Below are 25,571 nucleotides of genomic sequence, written 5' to 3' on the forward strand. Positions count from 1 at the left end.
TCTCATATTATGATGGGTATTTATATCATTATTTCAATTATTAAACATTGCCCTAAATTTGAAATATAGAGTTCAATTGGCATCTAATGTGAAATTAAATAAATACGATACTTTATATCGATCCACTTACGGTACCCTCACAATAGAATCACAAATTAGTGGTATTAAAATGAGATTTAGTTATATTACCCGGAGTCGACTCCGGAGTCGGAGTCGAGCTGATGAAAAATGCTGGAGTCGGAGTCGGAGTCGAGCAAAATTGGCTCGACTCCACAGCCCTGGTTATTAGAGGCCACATACTAACACCACCAAACGGATCGGATGAATTTTGCTTCTCCAAGAGACTCCGGAGATCAAATCTGGAGAACGGTTTATATGGGGGCTATATATAATTATGAGCCGATATGGACCAATTCGTGTCCATATAGTGTTTCTTGGAGACCACATACTAACACCACGTTCCAAATTTCAACCGGATCGGTTGAATTTTGCTCCTCCAAGAGGCTTCGGAGGACAAATCTGGGGATCGGTTTATATGGGGGCTATATATAATTATAGACCGATATGGACCAATTCTTGCATGGTTGGTAGATACCATATAATAACACCACGTACCAAATTTCAACCGGATCGGATGAATTTTGCTCCTTTAAGAGGTTCCGGAGGTCAAATCTGGGGATCGGTTTATATGGGAGCTATATATAATTATGGACCGATATGAACCAATTTTTGCATGGTTGTTAGAGACCATATACTTACACCATATACCAAATTTCAGCCGGATCGGATGAAATATTCCTCTCTTAGGGGGTCCGCAAACCAAATCTGGGGATCGGTTTATATGGGGGCTATATATAATTAATGACCGATATAGACCAATTTTGGCATATTAGTGAAATTTCAGTCACGCGCACACCTCTACCATGCAATTTGTAAGCCAACACACTATCCACTGGGCTACGTAGCTGTTATGGTCACCAATAAACAATTATCGTTATAAGTTACATTTATATAGCATAGTCTGCGGCGCCCACGAGCCGATACAAACAAAACATTATATAACAGAAACATACATTTGTTTTCCACGTGGAGCAATAGTTAGCATGTCCGCCTTGCATGCAAAGGGTCGAGGGTTCAATCCCTCGAAATTTTTACACCATTTTAAATGCATTTAAAATTTCTCGTATTTAGAAATACAAATAAATATGAATATTTATTAACGAATAATTTTGTACTTAATTTCATTTTTACCTTTAGGGCCGGAATTAAGTTGACATTATCGCTCTAAAATGGCCATGTTGTCAAGTTTTCTTTCTTTAATATTCATTTTAAAGCAAATAAACTTTTTTCAATTGTTGCTTTGGATCGAGTTTTGCCGCTAAAATGAAAAATAATTTTAACGGCAAAACTCGAACTTAATGCCCGCTTTTATTTTTGAAAGTGTACGTCAACTCATCTTGCTAAATATTTTGACTTACTCGTCGTACGTTCCGAATTCTTTTGACGAACCAACAAAAAAATTGTGCCCATAATTCCAAAATGATAAACAAAACACATGTCCACACATACTTAAATTGCTGCTCTCAAGGCGAAAACACATGCTGTTTTTTTTTTAATTTCTATTCTCCTGGTTCCGAATGTCTATTCTCTTTACTCCGGAGCCACCGTGGTGCAATGGTTAGCATGCCCGCCTTGCATACACAAGGTCGTGGGTTCGATTCCTGCTTCGACCGAACACCAAAAAGTTTTTCAGCGGTGGATTATCCCACCTCAGTAATGCTGGTGACATTTCTGAGGGTTTCAAAGCTTCTCTAAGTGGTTTCACTGCAATGTGGAACGCCGTTCGGACTCGGCTATAAAAAGGAGGTCCCTTGTCATTGAGCTTAACATGGAATCGGGCAGCACTCAGTGATAAGAGAGAAGTTCACCAACGTGGTATCACAATGGACTGAATAGTCTAAGTGAGCCTGATACATCGGGCTGCCATCTAACCTAACCTAACCTAACTTTTACTCCGAATACGCAATTTAATGTTCAAATTTAGACTTAAGCATATCCAATTAAGCATATCCTTATTAACATGCCAAGGGCATAGCCAAAACAAATGAACACGAAAAACCCTTTTCCGACACAACATACAAGCAGTTTCAAAAAATTGCTCTCGTTTGATTCTCTCGCTGTGTTATGTTGATATATCTGTCGCTACCTGAATAAAATATAACAAAATTTGTAAATTTCACACATATTATTTTTATGAAACATTCTTGTTCTAAACATAATATATTCTAACATATTAACATATGTGTCCCAAACACTTAATGCTAGTTTAGGGACATTGCATTTTTGCACTTAAATATATGTTTATATCGGAATATATGAGAAACATATTTTTCTAACAGTGTACGATTCATCTAGAATGGATATTCTCTGTTGCGAAACACGGACGAACATATCTGTTCAAATATGGTACATCCAAGGTGAGTGTGAAATCAAGATGGCTGATGGTTACAAACATGAACTATAAATGCCATACTATTGCACTTTCGCACTCCTCCTCTCCGTATGTGTCTACTCATGCAATACCATTTTCATATTTTCCTTCAAAATACAATCCTTTGCAATTTGGAACTTTAACCTGAGTGCTAGCTTGACATTAACATACAAAAATAGTCATCCAACAATGGTGTTGTATTATGCATGGCATGGCTATATCTGTTACCAAAAGCCAAAGGGCATGAGCTAGAGTTATGTCGATGGGAAATGCAACACTGTCTCCCTGCAAGCATTTGGGTGATTGTTTTATCGTCTTTCGCTAAAATGTCACTACTTGGGGTCGCCAGGAAGTTTTCTGGTAGTAAAATCTCAAGCACAACAACAATAAAAACAACTATTGCGTGGGGTGTTTCCGTTTCGAAACAAATTCGACACTAACAGCGATCAAAAATCTAAATATAGACTCCATACATCGGCATAGCGAATTTTTCAATAGAACCTCTTTGGGAGTACATGTGTGTAAAAAGCCACTATCAACCAACGAGCGTGGGTAGCACAGAGGGAGAGCCTCTGACTTGAAAACGAAAGGTTCCGAGTTCAACGCTCGGTGCGGCCGATCATCATTTTTATTTTCTAAAAAATTACTATCGCTTTTTTAACTTCTTTAAGTCACTGGTTCGATTCCCCGAGAACAATATCGCGTAGTGGTAGCACAGAGGGAGAGCCTCTGACTTGAAAACGAAAGGTTCCGAGTTCAACGCTCGGTGCGGCCGATCATCATTTTTATTTTCTAAAAAATTACTATCGCTTTTTTAACTTCTTTAAGTCACTGGTTCGATTCCCCGAGAACAATATCGCGTAGTGGAACATTTGTTCCCGAACGGGGACATTAACTCGATAAGAAAATGATATCGCCTATGAAAGTTTTATCTTCCAGGGCGAAATTACTTCGATACACATTCGATAGAAAATGTTTGCAGGGCTGTCATTTGTATATATATATATGTGTATAACTTTTCAATGTATAGAAGCATATGCATTTGTATTTGTATATCTTCTTGTCTGTGTTTGTGTATTTCTGTATGTTTTCATAGGAAGTTAATGGATACAGTGTCATCGTTACTATTGCCAATGTTGGGTCTTTCATTGCTGTCTTTGCTGTCGCAATAATAGTTCTCTCGCCATTGTAGTCGCAGCCATTGGACCATACCCTGTTTAAAATGCAAATGTGAATATACTCTCTTTGAGGCCCCATTTCTTTTGTGGAAATGTTATTTATTTATACATGTGTATACAAAGTGGTCGATACACACACCCACATAGCTAGCTATGTATACATAATACATATATGAGGGTGGTTCCTACATAGCTACCCTATTATGACTTATGCGCTTTATAGACTATCAGTTATTCCGGACGGAATGTCGGTGTTTGTAAAGAATCTTACAGTGTGTCGGATCGATACGACTTGTCGGCGATGACTAAATAATCGGTAAATATGTTATCGATCCCATAAACATGCAGCAGTATCGATTATGCTTTCGATACTATGTGCACAATATATGGGATATGTTCGAAACGAGCACTGTCGTCCGGAATAACTGATAGTCTGTAAAGCACATTATCAGCATTTTCTTCAGAATTTTAATCAAATAACGTACAGATCGAGTCATATGCTTGGATATCTTCAATATTTCTTTAAATCTTTGCGAACCCCCCTAGGTCACAAACTTTCAATCTAAAAGAAAGTATGCAAAGGTATTTGTATACATGTCACCTAACCGTAGAAAGAAGTTTACATCTCAATGATGTTGAGATGTTCGCAGATTAACATTTCAGCTCTCGTATGATTGTCAAAAGAATTTCTAATTAATTACATACTTAGTCCAATCAAAAGATTGCAATTGGAAGCAAAGCATATGTGTGCGTTAATTGCTCAAAATCTAGCCAAAATATAGTTTAGTCATTATCAAATGGACTCACGCACTCAATAGTCTCTCACGAATTCTTAAAGTGTCTCACATAGGTATTCCCAATTGTCATAAAAATTGAATCAACGAACAAAATGTCCTAAATATATTCATTTTCGTTATGCTAACGAATTTTCTTGAAAATATCGACGTAGCTCGAGTTAAACTCCCAGCGGCGGAATCGAGAAGGACCTTACAAATTCAGGCAAGTTAAATGCCTTAAATTAGAAGGAGTTGTGTTTATAAGACATGCATGTGTACTGATTTTACATTCATCGTAGGCATTCTAAAATCAGACCTGTAATTAAGCATTGCGTTTCATTTACTTTTTCATTTTATACACCCGGACATTCTCTTTGCCTTCTTTATAGAAGTTGTATAGCATGGGTGTTAAAATGATGTAGCAAGAGAGTTGTCTTGTGCTCTCGTTTAAAAGAGAGCTTTAAAATTGTTTACATCCCTATTCATTTATAATTAGAATGCATTTGTAATGCCTTTGGAAGTCAAGTGGTTATTTCATATTATGACAGAAAATATTTATGTCAGAAAATATTTTCATTAATTATCTTTGCATATGTTAATAAACGATAATATAAGTGCATAATAATTTTGCGGACGCCAATGCACGCCATTCGTTCGTTCAGTTTTGATTTTGTGAAGTACAGACGCGTTCCTTGTTTTGTGTTTTTAAATTTGTGAAATTGTGAAAAGTTAAACTTACAGCATGGGTGTTATGCAGAAGGAGCTATTTAATTATAATTACAATGCATTTTCAATGCCTTTCTAAGTATATCGCTCGTTTTATAAAATCCCACTTACAAATATAAGTAGACAAGCATCTAACATAATTAGATTGCCTTCAATTTCCCAAAAAGGGCCATTATTTTTCTATAATTTCTTGAATTTAAATTCTTTCAGATCTCAACAACAAATGTGGCGAAAGAAGTCCTGACTTAAAAATTTGTATATTTTTTTTCTTTAATTTTATATTAATTATCTATTTATTTATCTATCTTTGAACTCGAAACTTCTTATTGTAACAATAAATCTGAACTAAAACAATAACTATGTCTAGTAATGATAAAGTCATTCTTTTCAGAACGTATAGGGAAGACCGCCCTGTACTACAGAACACCTTCTTGACGTAGCGCTGCAACATGCCTGTAATAAGAAGGAGCGAAGGTGTGGTTTTATTTTCAGTAATTATGTAGGAATTCTTATATACACCCCTGTAGAACTCCTTCTGTTTAGAGGGCTGGTGAACGCCCTTTTATGTAAGCTACAAAGAAGGCCTTGCCCTCCAATCTCACCCTATGTTAAATGGAAAGGAAGGTGTAATGTACTAAGCAGGCCTCTGTAATGCCTAGACAGTCCTGGAAAAAGGCCTTCCAAGCACATGAACTACGCCGCTGGGCTATTGGCTAGTTTTAATGATGTTTTCTATTGTGTATTTGGTTGTCTTTTTATACGCGCACAATAATGCCATAATTAAAATTCTAACCAAATAGCACATAGCAATGTAATGACACTAGAGCAGCCAGGAATACTTTTTTGATGGAAAAGAACCGATTAACCCATCTAACAATAATATACGATTATCAATTTTCTCAAAAATACAAAATTGTATAGTTATATTTAAATCCATTTATATTTATATTAACCAGTTTATCTATATTTTAAACTTAAAATATGTAATAATATGTACATTTAACACTGTTTATACCAGCGATAGTCGACCTGGTCCCTACTGTCCACTAGTGGGCGATACGGATGGTATCGATTTTGGGCGGTAGGATTTTCCTAAGTATAATATATATATTAACTCTCTTATTGCTTTTAGTTTTATTTAAAAGACAACGAGCTCTAAATGTAGAAGCTTACAACGCAAATTCATTTTTTACAGACGATGTAGACAGAGTTTCGAAAATGGCGGATAATGAAAGTTGTGGCAACATAAAAAATACCTCTTTTATATCCAAATATGTGGAAAGAGGTATTCAAATTATGAATACCTTTTCCTACCTCATATTTAGTCGAATCAGGATTTAGTGCTGTTAACCATATCATGAACAAAGAAAGAAACCGCCTTAATATTTCCAAAAGAGGAGACCTTCGCTTGTTTTTGACGAAAATAGAACCAGATATTAAAAATTTAATTTGGCAGCAACGGCCTCAGGGATCCCATTAAATACTCAATATATCACTATAATTAATTAAAAACACTTAATAAAATGTAAAACCCTAATAAAAAAAAGCAATTTATCAATAATCAACACTGTGGATTAGGTGGGCGGTAAGTACATTTTTCTATCACTCGAGGTGAAAAAGTGGGCGGTAAGTAAAAAAAGGTTGACTACCCCTGGTTTATACAGTTAAGATCTTACTCTCTTATTGTAATTATGAGCTTAAGGCCATTTTTTCGTGTTAGCTTACAACTTATCACAGAAAAAACTGTCTCGTAAATTTAAGAAGATTTTTACAATAATTTATTACAAGAATTTTCCAGAATTTTAGTTCATTTTTTGTATCTTCACCGAAAATTAACTACTCGCAAGGAAAATTTACAAATTCTAAGTAGCAATCGTTTAGTTCATGGCCTACAAAATACGATGGAAATTTCCTTAAAAAAATCTCTTAACTGGTAGTTAAAAATTCGTTTGTCATGCTATAGAACTACTTGTGAAATGTAAAGTACTTTCTAAATAATAAGTGCAATTTACTATAAGATTTTTCTGTATGAGAAAATATTTTTTTACGAAAAATGAACTTGAAAGTGGTTAGAAATTTCTTACTGACAATTCCTGTAGTGAATAATTGTTGGTAGAAAATTACCCAATGAAATATTTTTAGTTCACATGTAATTAAATTTATAGAGATTTTCGTCAAAAATGGTAGATAGCATTTCACGAAGTTTTTGCAAATTTTAAGTTAAACGTTTCATCGTTCATACCCTGCCAGCATTTCAAAGTTCCATTTCAACCTCATCGTTACCACAGACTCGTAAATGTCACTTCAACCATCATGAAAAGTACATGCAAGTAATTTGCCATCCCTACTGTTAAAAAAGCCATTTTTTTGTGAAACGCCAAGCGCAACCAGCTTGTTATATTTTAATTAAATAAAAACGAAAATAAAGTTCTGAAAACATAGATTATACGCTTAAAATTGTGAAAGGTATATTGGTGAACAATTTGGTGATTTTCCAAATGGAATAAAGTGATTGTTTTTCAGATATTTTACAGACACGCTGCCTCCATGGAATAAAAACACTGGTTGATAGACGCAGCAACATGTAACTCGCTACTTGTAACTCAACATCATCATTAATGCCAAAAATTATGTTAAATGTAATGTGATAGTGGTATAAATGTTATATTTTTAAGAATTTGTAAATGTTTAATCAAATTAATAAATATCTAAACAAACGTGTTTTACTCGACCACAATGATTCTTTTACAACTATCATAAAATGCACTTTTTCTGATTGTTTGGAGGGTCCCTTATTGGCGTCGTTCTAAATTGATCTATAAAGGCACCTAATAATTGCACTCATGCGAAACATTTTTGTAGTAACTTGGCGTGGTACAACTTCTCAATAGTGACGGCGCTTTTCCGACGAGTTTTTGATGTCGTATATGATTGTTTTCGACGTAGTGGGGATTCTCAAAAGAGTCCCCAAATTCAAAAAATGTTGGCAGGGTAAACTGGCGTGCCTTATGAATATTATTCTTAGAGTAAATTGTCCGCAGATGCGATGAACTAATGCATGGTACAAAGATCTTTATCGGCATAGTGGAATGTGATTAATGTAAAGATGATGTTACTTGAGTTTTGTTTGAGTGAGAGTAATGCATTAATGAGAAATGGTAGCGAGGGCTGGGTATGTTGTGTATACAAAAGCGTGGGGTTGTTCTTATTTTTGTTCATTTAGTGGTTTGTGTGTGTGTTTGTTATTCGCGGATGGTTTATTTGGCTGGATGAGGTGTTGTTTTCAATAAACGCACATGTGTTTTTGTTGTTGTAAGAATGTCTTTGGCTTTGCTTGGTTTTGTTTGGCATACTTCAGTTGTATAGTTGGCGTTGGCGTGGGCTGTTGCATCTTTTAAGCAGGCATGCAACAAGGGAATATAAAGGCATGGAATATTTCGGATTTAGTCATAAATTGGTAAGTATTTTTTTAATATGGCTTTCTTTCAAAAATAATTTTTTTATGTATATTATTATTTGTTAATATTTGTTTTTTTTTTTTTTTTTTTGAAACCAGTTTAATGTTTTTCTTTGTTGTAAAAGCAATATTTAATTTCATAGCAACTCTAGATGGATTCGAGCAAATGTAAAAAATAGAGAATTGGTAATTGGAAACCAATGTAATATTTGTAATGTAAAAACAAATATTTAATTTCAGAATAACTTGTTAAAAATTTGGAAAACTTTTTAGTACTCCTGTGCCGTTAATTTAATAATGAATTGGTAAGGATTCTTTAACTTTCTTTTAACCCTGGACAGTCATTCTTATTTTTTGTACATTAAGGTCATCCTTCGTCATTTTGACTACGGCTCATTTGAAGACGCTATAATTTTCATCATGAGCGAAAAAGTGAACCAAACTTGAATTTATTTTCTTATTCAATTTGTTTTTTTAGTATAAAACAAAAATTCATAAAACGCTCGAATTAGTGTAACTTAAATTTACCATTTCCCAATAGACTAAAATGCATTTTAAATCGAAAATGAAATTACGTGTCGTCATTTTGACGAATGATGACTGTCTAGAGTTAACCAGAATATTTGTTTTTTTATGCATATTATTATTTTTTTTTTCATTAGATTTTTTGGAAACCTATTTAATAATTTTATAAATGTAAAAACAAAAATAATTTCAGAGTAACCCAAATAAATTTGGACAACTTTTTATATTTCCCCTCAGCGTACAATTTAATAGAGAATTGGTAAGTTTTATATTAAAACTTTGGCTTTCTTTCAACTAGAATATTTATTTTATTATATCCTTCACATATATAACAACACAGTTTTATGAGTTTATATAGAATATTTCATTATTTCTCTAATTGTTTCAGGTACAAATTTTATGAAATACGTTTTCCAAAGAAAAGTTGAATTCCTTAAACCATTTGATAAAATGCCCCCAAATATGGTAAGTTACAAGCTAAACTGAAGAATTAAAAAATTATATTTCATTACATGGTGTTAATTTTTAATAATTTTCATTATTGTTTCCATTTTTTTCCAGCAAGATATGTGAACAAATTATCTACGGTGAATAAAAAAAATGGATAAGTCAAAATGTCCAAACAGCGAGTTCAAATGTACTACTCTCTGATCCACGTGGTCATAATTTTCATTCACAAAAAACATTGTATTAAGAACTTTCATCATAAGTTTTTATAATAAAGTACTTTGCTTAAAGAAAGTTTAATTTTAATGTATGAAAATTTTCATAATAGTAAAACGGTTTGTTGTTCCTTTAATTTTTTAATTTATCTGTACTGTGGAATGATTGATTTAAAAATAGTTTAGTCGTCGACATTTTAAAGAGACTGTTAACCAATTTTTATTATCGGGTTTCCCAAAAAATATGCAAGTAAACCAAAATAATACTGACTTTTTAACTTGGTAGGGGTATATAAATCTTATGGTGTTGTAAAAATGAACTAAAATACAATGTTATAGATGAACTAAAATTTAAGAGAATAATAAACTAGACAAGTTGAAAAAAATCTTAAAGGCTAATTCATGGTCAATATACGGGACACCAAAAAGTTTTTCAGCGGTGGATTATCCCACGGCTGAGGGTTTCAATCAAAGCTTCTCTAAGTGGTTTCACTGCAATGTGGAACGCCGTTCGGACTCGGCTATAAAAAGGAGGTCCCTTGTCATTGATCTTAACATGGCAGCACTCAGTGATAAGAGAGAAGTTCACCAATGTGGTATCACAATGGACTGAATAGTCTAAGTGAGCCTGATACATCGGGCTGCCACCTAACCATGGTTCATATTACTACAGTTTAGTTCATTTTGCAATGGAAAAGGGTTGACTATTTTTTCAGTGTATAATTCTAAGTTAACAAATAATTAAAAAAAAATAATAATAAAATTTCATTGCACAAGAAATAAAATCAAATAAATAAATATGTTTGTTTTCTCGGAAACGAAATTTTAGACCAAGAAAATTTTTAAGTCCAATTTTGAGACAAACACTTTATACTGCTAGACGTTTAGATGGACGATCGTTTCCTTATCAGCATTCTCTCTTGTAGCAAAATGTCAACCAATTATCAGAACAAATTTAGTAAATTCACTAAAGCCCACTGTGAATTACCATCAAACTTGCCGAAAAAAAAATTATAGTAGACATTACCTTAATCAACTCATGTACTATCCAATTTTCCGCCAAGAAATTAGAATAGATTTCATATAGAATAGAAAATAAATAACATTTATAGCAAAAGAAGACTTCGTTGGTCTGAAATCTCGTTTCGGAGGAATATTTATTACATACCACTGAAAACTTTTTCTTTCACAAAACAAAATCAAATAAAACCCGATTTAAACAAGTAAGTAAAGTAGAAAGTCGGGCGGGGCCGACTATATCATACCCTAAACCACCATTACAGAATTAGTAATCATAAGCATTTGTGGGGTAACATATAGGTCTGGGACATAAACCGCAGTTGCATATTTAAGAAAATTAAGGGGTACATGTCTATGGGTGTTTTGTGTCAATCTGACTATAGCTCATAGTTAATGTTGCCAGGGAAAATGTTCGGTTTACCCTACAAGTTCCCTACTTTCCTATACATTCCCAGACAATTTTCCCTACTATATTTTTCGTTAAATTTAAAAAAATTTACAAAACAAAAATGGTTCTAAGTACTTTATTATCTTAAAACACGAATATGCAACGTATATAACTTAGAATATAAATTTGTATTACGACCACGGTTGCCACAGTGGGTAGAATTCTACCCAAATTAGTAATCTTTTTTGTTAAATCTTTATAAAAATAAAATTTTGGAAAAGTTTCAAATTTTTGTGAGAAATTTTTCTATAGAAATAAAATTTTGACAATAAATTCTATAGAAATAAAATTTTGAGACAAAATTCCACAGAAATAAAATTTTGAGAAAATTTTTTATAGAAATAATATTTTGAAAAAAAAAATTCTATAGAAATACAATTTTGACAAAATGTTCTATAAAAATAAAATGTTGACAACATTTTCTACAGGATTAAAGTTTACCACACATTGTTACAGATCAAGCCTTGCCTTACAAATTGTGTTGAGTGAAAATGTCCTACATTGTGGCCCTACGTCCCTACAAGACGCTAAATATTAGAAAAACCCTACATATAGGGAATTTCCCCTACTTCTAGCAACACTGGCTGTGTTGATATTGCACCTATGGAGTTAGAATGCCACTAGGTTAGGTTAGGTTAGGTTAGGTGGCAGCCCGATGTATCAGGCTCACTTAGACTATTCAGTCCGTTCGTTCATGTGCCCAAAAAACTCCCTGTACCAAATTTCATCAAAATCGGTTAATAATTGCGACCGGAATCCTGTGAACAACAAATACATGGACAGACGGACGGACGGACGGACACCAAGCGCTAGATCGACTCAGGAGGTGATTCTGAGTCGATCGGTATATATTTTATGGGGTCTAAAATCAATATTTCTGGTAGGCACATTTTTTGGCCGATCAAACTTATTATACCCTGACCACTATGTGGTTTAGGGTATAAAAAGTGATTAGAAAACGCGTATCGCAAGCTCTGTTCTTTTGCTACACTGTTTAATTTCTTCTTATGCCTTAAACAAAACACATTTTAGTCAAAAGTCGATTTATATATGTCTCCGGCTTTATGCCATAAATATGAAATGCTTTGAGGTATCGTAGTAAAAATATAATATTGTGCTAGTCAATACCGAAATCTTGAAATAGCATAGGTTTATTTCAATCCACTTCATTATCTTTATTTAAATACGATTTCTCGTTCAGAACTACATGAATTACATGAACCAAAATCTACACATGTCATCCTCAAATGTAGACAAAAGGACATTATCAGGTTTCGCTGTGGCTTCCGCTCATCGACCAAGTTCAAAGTGAATCAGTAACCAAGCAGTAAATTACGTTTAAAAATGAAATGGGGAATTCATTAATGGTTCCATTGTCCTTATCTGGATTCAATTGTCATATGTTAAACAGAGAGTGGTAAACACAAACAAAAGGGCTATCAACGATAGCGGATATAACATATGGTTGCAAAAAGGACAATGCCATTACTGCAGACACAATTGCATTGTTCCAAAGAGAATCGTTAAAATCATCCCAAAAACATGTATTTAATATTTCATTACAAGTGTCATCAAATCATTGTTGTTAGAACACAAAAAAACTCAAATGGTTATTTCTGAGCCGATGTTACTCCATTCTCGCACGATAACTTCTTTAAGCATTTGCTTATTTGTAATCGTATGCTGCCTTATCTTTTTTCCCCCTCCACCACTATGTTTTATGGTAGCTTTTAAATTTTTGGCTTGTAGTGCTGTGTTTTCTTTTCCCCACACAAATTTCCTTCCATCTGATCCAAATATGTTGAACTTGCTTTCGTACGTAAAAATTACCGTCTCCCAGAAGCTTTCAGGTTTATACTTCATGGCGTATAAGTAGCATTACATTCTTTTTTGGTATGTAGGGTTTCCTACGCGCCACACATGCTTTATATTGGTTCATATGCAGAAAATTTCTGATGGTTTGTGGGTTGGCAATTATATTCTCATGATTCTCGATACTCTCAGCAATTTTCACAACACTTATCTTTGGATCTTGCTTAACCATTCCTTCAATTTTTCTCCCAAGACGCAAATCAATGATTTTTTGACGCCTTCTTCCAAGTAGCATTTTGATGGATCCTCTCTTTTCGTAATTTTGGATTACATATTGAACAGATGACCGTGGTCTGGAAACGTTTTCCGCTATTTCTCCTAAGCTTTTACCGTCTTTTTTCATTTTTATGACCAATTTCTTGATTTCAATCGGAATATATATATATATATATATATATATATATATATATATATATATATATATATATATATATATATATATATATATATATATATATATATATATATATATATATATATATATATATATATATATATATATATATATATATATATATATATATATATATATATATATATATGTATGTCTAACGCATGTTTTGGGGACACAAAAATTTTGACATTTTTTACGGTTAATTCTGTTAAATATACTTTTTGACACTTATTGCACAAAAAAATTATCATGTTCGTTTATTTGTTGCTTATATATAACCGATTTTCTATTTACCGCATTTATTCGGGACTTCCTCCTATGTACCGCATATTTTGAGGACGTGTCCCCATTCTATGCGATACATATAAAAACATTAAGGATTGCCACTTTACTACCCTTTTTTAGCAACTTTTTACGCCGTTAAATATACCGACTTTGAGCTCAGACGATTTGTGCAATGCAAAAACATTGATAACATAACTTGAATTTGAAGAATAAGAAGAAGTAAATAATATTGTAGGAAGAACTTTCGCTTATTTTATTATTATTTTTTTTTGTCAAAAATATATATTTATAAATTATACAAAACCCATGCAAATTGAGTAATGATGGGATTGTCTTTTATACAAATGGCGGTTTTAAAGTATTCGCAGTAATGTTAATTTTTAGTTTGTCTCACATCGAAGGGAGTTTGAGGAAATAATTAGTAGCGGTGCATTTCAATTTGAAGATTACAATTATTTCTAATTTCTTGAACTTTACTGTTGATGTTAATGTCTGTTTATATTGATAAGGCGATTGTCTCCTCAATTTTTCGACTTGAATATTGCAAATTTGTTGAATTTCAGCATTTTTCGTTTGTGTTTATTGGGATACTACATAAATTGAATTTAGAGAATAAGAAGAAGAACTAAATAATAGTTTACAGAAAATAGCCAAAACAATTTATTAAAAGGGCAATATATAAATAAACTTCCTAGGGATAGAAGGGTCCATTCTGGTGCAATGAACTTTTCTTTTTGATTTCTTTGACGATGTAGTTGTAATAGTTCTTGGCGTTATTATCCATATAGTTATGGCTTTGGTACATCTGCTTGTATCCACATCAAGGAATGCTGGGCAAGTGAAAAGGTGATGCATGTCATGCGACCCTTAGTTGATGAGATACAATCTCTAATAGTTAGGAATTGATGCGGCTGTACATCCCTGATCTTGGTTGGTCCAGACTACCCTTAGGTATAGGTATCTTTCCTCCTGTGCTTTAGGTGGGGAAATAATCAATTCAGTACCCTGAATTTTGTCCTGAATTTTGTGTAAGGCGCAAGCGAATGTTAGGAGCATATAGCTTTAGATACTGGCGGACTTAAGCAGTCTGTTAATGTTTTTGGAGCAATATGGTTTGTTCAACAAAATAAAATAATAGAGAAGGTACAGTGGTTACGACTAGAAGTGCCCATATGTAATAGGTAATTATTGTTAAATGTGGTATCAAAATGGACTGAATAGTCTAACTGAGCCTGAAACTTAATCAGGCTGTCACTTTAACCTAACCTAACTCCAAGAAGAGTGTTAACCGAGCAGTTTCTCACCGCTTCATCCGCAGAAACACCATGAAGGTGAAGATCAACACTTACATTCCGGCAAAAATATTCGAATGTGAATACAACAATCTGGGATAAAACACCTATTTAAATCAGCTTTCATATACACATGATACGTATAGCTAGAAGGAAATTTTTACTCCGTTTGCAAAATTTCAAGTAAATCTGAGTAAAACTTTGGCCGAAAGATATACAGTGACCCACATAAGTATTGTCCCACCAAACAATTTTATTTAAAAACCATATTTTAAAAGTGCTATGAAGCTATTTTAAATTAAAAAATATTATAATTTGGATTGTAACAGCATTAAAAATATAGATCACTTTTTATTTTAGAAAAAAATTAAATTTAAATATTTAAATTATAAAAAATTAAAACAAGGCGAAGATTTTGATGAACAAAAATATTGGCACAGGTAGTTCAAAATTAGTTCTTTGGTACATTTACTACTTTGAGCATTCATTTTTGTTTGATAACATCATCAAGCAGTTTAGACAATGAATGGACTAATTTTTTGTTTTATTTGTAACTATATATCCCCATTCTTCCATCAACAATGTACTAAATTTAATCAAAATCGGTTAATAATAGTAGCCTTAATTTTGCGAAAAACAAATACATGGTAAGGCGGACGGCCACCGAGGGCTAATCTGACTCAGGAGATGCTTCTGAGACGATTGGTATACATTTAATGGAGCTTAAAATAAATATTTTTGGTAGGCACATTTTTTCGCAGATACCCTAACCACTATGTGATTTAGTTGCTGTGCCAATATTTATGTGGGGCAGTGTATATGGGAGCTATATCTGAACCTGAACTAATTTCAATGGAAGCTACATATGTATCTGAATCTGAACTGATTGAACTGCCAAATTTCGCGTAATTCGGAGTAAGACTTTGTCCTCTTTGGTTATATGGTCATTTGGAAGCTACATTTGAATCTGAACCGATTTTAATCAAGCTTATCATGCATAGCCGAAATGTCACTTCTATGCTCTATGTAAAATTTTACGTAAATCGGAGTAAAACTTTGACCTCCATTGTCATATTAGTTTAATTCGGGCGAAACATGGGAGCTAAATTTAAATCAGTCAAATTCGGCATAGCAACAATCCAAATTCTACTCGCAAAATTTCATGTAAATCGCAGTAAAACTTTCTTCTCTGGTCGTCGGTCTGAATAAATGTTATATATAGAAAAGCGTTGCCACAACGAAATTCTATTTTGGACCAATTTTTTTTTTCCAAAATCGGACCAACATTTCCTCCAGCGGACCAAATTTACAAATTTCGAAGAAAAATGTCTAAAAACGTATTTTATTGTTGTACATATTGCTTTTATTAAAAAAGTAAAGTATACCAGAAATGACTTACATGATTTAGCGATTGACATAGTAATCAAAACGTCGTCTTTTCAACGATTTACAATTTCAACCAACTTTGGCGCGTATAACTAGAATAACACATCTAACCCTTTTGCAACAATTTATGTACGCATATCGGAGTAAAGCTTTGGTGTCTGCAGTCATGAGTGTAAATCGGTCGTATGATATATATGGGGACTATATTCAAATCAACCATCTTTGGTATGTGTAGATAGAATGACAAATTTACTCTCTTTCCCAACTGAAACTGGTATCTATGAAAACGGTTTAACCATGTAATGCATTTTTTGAGGTATTAAAATCAGTACGCTGAGAACTACATATATGTGCACTAATAGAAAAAAATTTGTTATATTAACGAAATATGTCGTTAAAAGTCAGCCAATGAAACAAATTCGATAATATAGCGACATTTTTCGTTATTATAACGAATTTTCTGTTAACGTTTCGTACTATTAACGAATATTTTCATTGTATTAATGAAAATGTTTCGTTATATGAATGAATGTTTCGTTGGCTGAATTATAATGAAATTTTCTTTGTGTGTATCTACATCTGAACCGATTTCATTAAAACGAACTGACCACTGCAGCCATACAATAAATGCATATTATCAGCCTTATATTTGTATATCGAACGAAAGCCCAGTCAAGAAAACAAATCAATCACTCAAATTCAAATCAAGTTAGTTTTTGTATTTGTGAAAGTTCGTATCGTTTGTATGAAAATTTAATTGAAAATGTAAATTTGATGAGAGGAGAGTTTTATTATATTTATTTATTTATTTTCGAATTCAGCAGATCAAAATAAATACGAACAGCCACATCATTAAATGTATAAACAAAAAACAAATAGTTAGTAAACTTGTGTTATCGCACTCAAAAAAAGTGAACTCTCTTTTTCACTAAAGCCATTTTAACTCTATTTCAGTTCATAAAATCATTATCTTTGGGAAAAGTTTACTTTACTAAAATAATTTTTTGCCTACGTTAGTTAAATGAACCAAAAAACGGAAAAAAATATACATAAATAAAGCATAAAGATTTCCTAATTTCGTATTTTTCACAAAATAGTTCATTATTTCTTTAAATTTGTAAATTTTACCAAAAATGTGTCCATCGTGAACTTCATACACACATAGAAAACGACTTTTAACGACACAGTTCGTTAATATAACGAAACTTTTTCTAATAGTGTATGTCACTAAAGACATTATTGCAATTTTTAACTCCAAGTTATTCCTTCAAACTACAAAATTTTCTTTAACAAGTGAAAAAACTTAGTTATGTCTAATAAATTTTCTTGAATTTTTCGCAAAATATTTACTTCATTTTGTCATATCGGAATGATGGCATCGCTTGTAATATTGTTTAGTTAAAATTTTCCAAAAAATGTCAAAATTTTCTAAAATTAATCGAAAGTTATCTTTCCTGGTGGGTTCACTGTTTTTTCAGTGCGAAAATGAGTATTTTCAATTTTTTTGGACTTAGTATTCAGTCAAATTTTAGCAATGTTTTCACTTTTTTACTCGACAACAAAATATGAAGTGACTTTCATTGCGAAACAGAAGAACCCAAATGCAATTTATTTTGTTTGAAATACGAAAGTAAGTTCTTGTTCGATATACAGGAACAGGACATTTTTTATCTCTATAAAAAGACAAAATTAGACACTATTATCTAAAATGTATTTTTATGTCCCAGCAAAATGTTGATTGCAGTCAACAAGAGAATCCCAACATAAATCTGAAATGAATTGAAACACTATGACTCATAGTTTGATTATAATTACATACGTATTCAGCAACTATTTATATACAATAGGAGTGAACAAATTATGAGCGATATTGCCTTTAAATTGCTATGCACCTACGGTAAAGGTATTTTTGATTTTTGCAAATATTTTCATCTTGATAGTCTAAATTCTCCGTGTTTTTGCTTTACTGCAAGAGAGGGTTGTCCGTGAATTTTTGAAAAATGGAAAGGACAAATATTTCACTCTTGTTTATGGAAAGCAAATCGCGTAGTAGTAGTATCTTTTTCCTATTTATTTTGTTCCAAATCATTTGCAATCATACACATTATAAACAAATCACATTCGTGCAACGTATAAAACTGGTATAAAAACCCGATTAAGATTCTGTATTGTATGGTGACAATCGATGAAAGGAGAATCTTGCGGTAAGCTGGGAAGACCAGAAGATCATGTTCTGAAGTGTGATTCAAAGAAGTGCACAATTCCAAAAAGTTTACATTTTCCATGATAGCTCACTCCCCAAGCCTCTCTATGATTGAATTGGACTGCAAACATCTTATCTATCGAATTCTCCAGATTAGGCTTTGTACGAACACCACAGCACTAACGAGAAGTCATCACCACTAAAGTTTGAAGGATCGCTTGTTGTGCTTAAAAAAATTAAGAGAAAAATAGATGTATGTATTCTTAGAAAAATAGATGTATTCTTTTTGTTTGTAATTCACGTCAGGGTTGATAAAGTTGTCACTTCTGTACTTTTTATTGATACAATTAGGGTACAAAAAGTGACATGTTACGCATGCCACACATCTGGTACTTTTTGAACCTTCATTATACCACATTCACACACTCCAAATTCAAATATACGCACTTTTTGGCAAAATAAATAACGCGATTGATTGTCTTCTTTTTGAGGAAAACTTGTGAATTTAACATGATTTTTTGGATGGGAAAAACGACTTATTTTGAAACGCTTATAAATATTTCAAACCCCAAAACATGTTAATGGTTCTCTCGTGAATTTTGCATTAAGACCGGAAATAAATGGAAATGGAAATAAAACACACAATAGTTTTTGAATATACAAATTATTTCTTAATTCACATTGCAAATGGCAGTTTCTATAAACGTCAGTTTTTCAACTCGAAAAAACAAAGTATCACAAATGGAATAAATTTCGATAGTTTTCCGCATTTTTTGGTTTTGTATGGATTTTCAACGCAAAAACCGAACTGAGTACCGGCCTTTAAGGCAGGTACTACGTTCATTCTTGCGAAAAATGTTTATGGAAACAATTATTTCGCACATAGAAAGTGGCGCTTTTTTAGGTAGCTTGGAGCGCTATTTAACAGGGAGCGATTTTAAATTAAGTTGGTGGCTGCTGCCTGCTATTACAAAATTAACATTTTATTTTCCTTGGGCAATTGATGTGCTACTTCTTTGATCCTTTGTATAGTTTCGGAACAAAACTATAGTCCGTGTTTGTGTAGATTTTAATAAATAAATTATTTCTTAATTCACATTGCAAATGGCGCCGTGCTATAAACATCAGTTTTTCAACTCGAAAAAACAAAGTATCATACTGAAAAAACAGTGAACCCACCAGGAGAGATAACTTTCGATTCGTATTAGAAAATTTTAACTAAACAGTATTACAAGCGCTGGCATCATTCCGATATGACAAAAATAAGTAAATATTTTTCGACAAATTCAAGAAAATTTATTACACATAACTAAGTTTTTCACTTGTTAAAGAAAATTTTGAAGTTTGAAGGAAAATCTTGGAGTTCAAAATTGCAAGAATGGTTTTAGTGACATACAAAGTTCATGATAGACGCATTTTTGATAAAATTTACAAATTTAAAGTAATAATGAACTATTTTGTGAGAAATACGAAATTAGGAAGTCTTCATTTGTGCTTCATTTTTGTATATTTTTTTCTTTTTTTAATTAATTTAACTAACGTACGCAAAAGTAAACTTTTTCCAAACGTAATGATTCTATGAAATGATATAAAGTTAATTGGGCTTTAGTGAAATAGAGTTCATTTTTTTTTTGAGTGTATAAACGGAAAACATCTAAAACCCCAAAACATGCTTTGTGAGAACGACGTATAAAAACCACATGGCTTTTTCGTTGTATTTTAGGGTAGTATTTTGTCAAAGATTTCTCATATTATCTTCAACACATTTTCAAAGATTATGTCAATATTTTGGCAAACTGGAAGTAATTCGCAAAAAAAATGGTGTGAAAACGGTGAAATGTTTTAGAAAAACGAATGAGGAGAACGGGAACATATCATTATGCGCCGTTCACAATATAAGTTCTTCCGGACGGAAGATCTGTGTTTCTAAAGAATCTTACAGTGTGGCCGAATCTAAGAATTTACTCACGTAACTAAAATATCGATTGTGTTAACGATCCCATAAACAAGCAGTAATTTCTATTATGTCTTCAAACATAACATATAGTGTAGCCAATATTTGGGATATGTGCGACACGAACACTGTCATCAAATTGAAATGTTTTTGCATTTGAAAAACGCTCGTCCTTTGTTTATTGGGAACCCCCAAACTTAAAAAATATATGAAGTGGCATCACTGACACTCATATGATCACATTTCACATCAGTGATGGGAATTAGAAAATATTTGGTACAAACTGAAAGGGATTTATTTTATTAAGGTATTAACAATAAAACACCTGATTACGTAATTTTCAACTAAAAACAAACTATTTCTATAATTATGCGTTTTCTAATTAAAACACTCAAATTGGCAACAATTTTTCGAAAAACAAAATTTAGCGGGCAAATTTTGTAGTGAATTTGGGCGGACAACTCAAAAATGTTTAAGTATTTAAATGAATTTTTAGGCAAAATTTTAAGCATTTTAGGCAAAATTTGTGCTTAATATTTTCTCTTTAGAATTCGCCATATATACTTAATGTACATGTTTTGTACTAACTTTTTAAAAAAATTCAGCCATTAGCGAAAAAGTCGTAACCCTGCCAGCATTTCAAAGTTCCATTTCATCTTCATCGCTACCACAGACTCGTAATTGTCACTACAACCATCCTACTGTGATGGGGGGCAGCATATCATAAAGTACAAAATGTACTTCATACATGTATTTTGCCATCACTACTTTTACAAAAGCCATTTTATTTTTTGTGAAACGCCAAGCGCAACCAGCTTGTTATATTTTATTTAAATAAAAACGAAAATAAAGTTCTGAAAACATAGATTTTACGCTTAAAATTGTGAAAGGTATATTGGTGAACAATTTTTTAAAATGTTGGCAGTGAAAATATATGAATTTTAAACTATCGATATCTCGAAAACTAAGCAATTTCAGTAAAATTTTTACTTAATATTTTCTCTTTAGATTACGCCATATATACTTAATGTGCATGTTTTGTATTATCTTTTCGAAAAAATGCAGCCATATTTTGAAGAGGTGCTAAAATAGTAGAATTTTCATCAATCGATATCTCAAAAACTAAGCATTTTAGGCAAAATTTGTACTTAACATTTTCTCATTCAAATACGCCATTCTTTCCCAATGTGCATGTTTTGAACTCAAAACACTTTCTTGACATACTGTATATATACAATGTAAAGTCGCCCGCCGATAATCGCTGTCATTATATTCACACGTCGTGGATGGCACCACCTCTTATGCCATCACTATAAAAAAAATACATTCATTGTGAGAAACAAAACAAACCAAAGATAATGTAGTTTTTGAATTTCGAGGCAAACGGTAAGTAAAAAAAGATTTGTCAAAAGATAATTATTTAAATATAATTTCAATTTTCAGGTGACTTTGCCAGGGAACTTGGCATAAAATAAAAATGTGGTTATATAAGAACAGTAAAGGCTTCCGAAACTATAAAATGACAACGACGCAGAGATTATAAAGCACAAGGATGTTGAATGTTGAACTAAATTTCCTCGTCCCTTGGGATACAATAGAAATGTGGGTATAAAAAATGAATGATGACCAATTTGTTAAAGCCTTTTGGCTGTTTATACTGATGTTTTTTTGTGTTTTTTTTCCTATGCCATGTTTTTCATTGCAGACAGAATATAATTGCTGGGCAACTGAAGGTGTAGCAGGAAGAAGTTTCAAAATGTATAAATCATAAACCTTAAAGCGGGAGACTAACGTCTACTGGATATATAGAAAAGAACAGTGATGGTGAGATCAATGCCACAAGGATCCTCGTGAACGATAACAATTTTAATGATGTTCCGTTTATTTGTAATGCAATGACTTGGAAAATGAAACTAAATCTAAGTTTGGTGCTAAAAAAATACATTAGCTTTGAAGTATAAAAATAAATGGAATTGAAAACCAACACGTTTACATTGATTGTGCAATTTAGTTTTTTATGATGTGAATGTGATAACCACAACTACTATATATATACAGATTGTCAACTTAGATTTATAAATAGATTTGGTGGAAATTTGTTTCGTAAGTCATGTGATAATGGAGGTAAAAGTTTCAGCAATATAAATCTTTTGTAGTGTACCCAAAAGACCACAGAGGCTAAAGTTCTTATCCGATTTTCTTGAAATTTGGTCGAAATTAGTTCAGATTTCAGATCTTTTGACGGATTTTCTGTCATTTGACGACTTAAATCAATGTTTTAATCCGATTTTCTTGAAATTGTGAGTAGAAGTGACATTGTAGCTATACGAGTCAAAGATGGTTGAAATTAGTTCAGATTCAGATATAACTCGTATATATATCTTTTGACGGATTTACTCTCATTTGACGACTGAAGTCAATGTTTTGACCCGATTTTCATGAAATTTGGCACAGTGAGTAGAAGTGACATTGTAGCTATACAAGTCAAAGTTGGTTAAAATTTGTTCAAATTCAGATTTACACTCATTTGACCACAGAGGACAAAATTCTACTCCGATTTACATGAAATTTTGCATAAGGAGTAGAACTTTCCTAATAACTATACTTGTCAAGGTTGGTTGAAATCAGTTCAGTTTCGGATATAGCTCCCATGTATACCCAAATGACCATAGGGGCCAACGTTTTAATCCAATTTTCTTGAAATTTGGCACAGTGAGTAGAATAGACATTGTAGCCATTCAAGTCAAAGTTGGTTGAAATTAGTTCAGATTCAGATATAGCTCCCATATATCTCTCGACCGATTTTCACACATATGACCAGGGATTCGGAGCGGTCCATTTTTTGCTCCGCTACTTTATAGATAAAACTATTTATTTATTTACTTATTTATAATCATAAAAAATTATGAAAATAAACCAAAATATAAGTTTTAACATAAGTTTTGCGACCTGTTACAGAAAATTACATTCCACACACTGAAAAAAATATTTTCAGAGGACAAAGATTTAGGAATACGCATTTCTCTCATATAAAGTTTTTTCTTGTTCAAAAGACAAAGAAAAAATGTTCAATGAAGTCGTTTTGTCCTTATAGTTAAGTGTTTCCACTTAAAATTTGGTATCCTAACATTAAAGAAATTTTCTTTTTGTCTTTATGGAAGAATATATATGGGGAATTTGTTCCAATCTAAACCGATTTTGACCAAATTTGCTATACAATAATATTGTACACTCAATGCACAATTTCAAAATATTTGGAGTGAATCTTTGGTATCCTTGGTTATATGAATTTATATCGAGCTAAATATAAATCTGAACCAATGTCAACAAAATTTGACATGCATAATAGGAACATTAGTTGTACTCCCGGCACAAAGCCTAATGTAAATCGGAGTACAACCACGTTCTTTGTGGTCATATGGGTGTAAATCGGGCGATATATATGGGAGCTGTATCTAAATCTGAACGATTTCAAGCAGACTTGGCACACTTTACGATAGTGTCAATTGAACTCCCTGTGCAAAATTTAATCATCAGAAACTCTGGTTTCCGGGGCCAAAGATATATATTGGAACTATATTTGAATTGGAACCTCTTTATGCAATATGTATACCATAGCAAACGAAATAAAAAGAAAATATCATAGCATTCCATTAAAATTTATATTTGTTTTTGCGAGTGGAACGGTTTTTCTTTTGCAAAACGCTCCGTTCCGGCCAAAGAGGGTTTTCTCCGCTCGCTCCACTCCGTTCCGAATCCCTGCATATGCCAATACAGGCCAAAGTCAGTACATGTGATATTGTATCTATACAATTTAAAATCACATGACCACAATAGATCTACTCTGACTTATGTGAAATTTTGCACGGGGAGTAAAATTGATATTCTAGCAATGCTTGTTAAAGTTGGTTTATATCAGTACAGATTTAGATATAGCTCCCATATATACGTGACATTTTGCAGAGTGGTTGAAAACGGCCTGATTTGCATTCATATGAGCACAAAGGCCAACCAAAGGAGAAAAAGCTACTCTTGAAATTCTTTTAAATATTGCACAGAGAGTGTAATTAACTTTTTAGCGATGTGTCCCACATTTGGTCAAAATCGGTTCAGATTTGAATATAGCCTCTATAAATATATAGGATTGCTTGATGGGGAAATATGGCTGGAATTATCACATTTTTCCACCGAAATGAACGAGATTTTAGACCAGTACATTTGATATTGTACAAAGAAGATAGATTTAACATTCTACTTAAATGAACCTATTTTTTTTGTAGTGTTTTCCAAATATTGGCAGAATACCCATATTTCCCTGGTCAAAAAATTTCTTTCGAAAAATTGTATTTATTTTCTTCTTCTATATTTAACTACTCATCTGGGTTTGATACCATACTGGAGTCCGCAGGCGATCATAAATGAAAACCTTGACGCCGTAACAGAACAAATTTTCATGTAAATCTATGGCAACCCTGGCGGAAGAAAAATAATTTTCAAAATATAAAATTTAATACAAAATGATCAAAATTCACCGTATTTATTAAATAGAAATGTTGTAGAAATATGGCGGTTTAAAACAAACCGAAAAAAGGAAAATTTTTGTAAATGTACCGAAAATATCACAGTCCCTGAAACATGCGGAAAATAGCAGAAAATATCGGGGACTGTCCCCGAAACATCGAAATGTACCCAAAATATGCGATATACGGAAAAAATGTACCGAAAACATGCGGAAGGCATACATATATATATATATATATATATATATATATATATATATATATATATATATATCTATATATATATATATATATATATATATATATATATATATATATATATATATATATATTTAATTTAATACATGGTGTAAGTATATGGTCTCTAACAACCATGCAAGAA

At 32.4% G+C, this 25,571-nt stretch overlaps 2 protein-coding genes and 2 long non-coding RNA genes across 4 annotated transcripts in view; 2 read left to right on the forward strand and 2 right to left on the reverse strand.

The window, feature by feature from the left end:
- The window catches only part of Ccn (cellular communication network factor protein Ccn), a 222,998-nt gene that overhangs the window by 185,155 nt on the left and 12,272 nt on the right, over positions 1–25,571 (reverse strand). The gene's annotated exons all lie outside the window — the stretch shown is intronic.
- On the forward strand, positions 7,498–7,908 carry LOC142236266 (uncharacterized). Its single transcript, XR_012721964.1, has 2 exons — positions 7,498–7,637; positions 7,695–7,908. It is a non-coding gene; the product is annotated as an uncharacterized LOC142236266 (long non-coding RNA).
- Positions 13,136–13,498, reverse strand: LOC142236020 (uncharacterized). The gene has a single exon (XM_075307270.1). The coding sequence runs from the start codon at positions 13,496–13,498 to the stop codon at positions 13,136–13,138; it is 363 nt and encodes a 120-aa protein (XP_075163385.1).
- On the forward strand, positions 21,931–22,653 carry LOC142233578 (uncharacterized). The gene is made up of 3 exons (XR_012721440.1): positions 21,931–22,055; positions 22,113–22,271; positions 22,375–22,653. It is a non-coding gene; the product is annotated as an uncharacterized LOC142233578 (long non-coding RNA).

Source organism: Haematobia irritans, chromosome 4, assembly GCF_050003625.1.
Source record: "Haematobia irritans isolate KBUSLIRL chromosome 4, ASM5000362v1, whole genome shotgun sequence".
NCBI classification, from domain to species: Eukaryota; Metazoa; Arthropoda; class Insecta; order Diptera; family Muscidae; genus Haematobia; species Haematobia irritans.

Excerpts from the sequence above, each read along its gene's own strand:
- LOC142236020 (XM_075307270.1), bottom strand. The coding sequence starts at position 13,498 with ATGAAAAAAGACGGTAAAAGCTTAGGAGAAATAGCGGAAAACGTTTCC.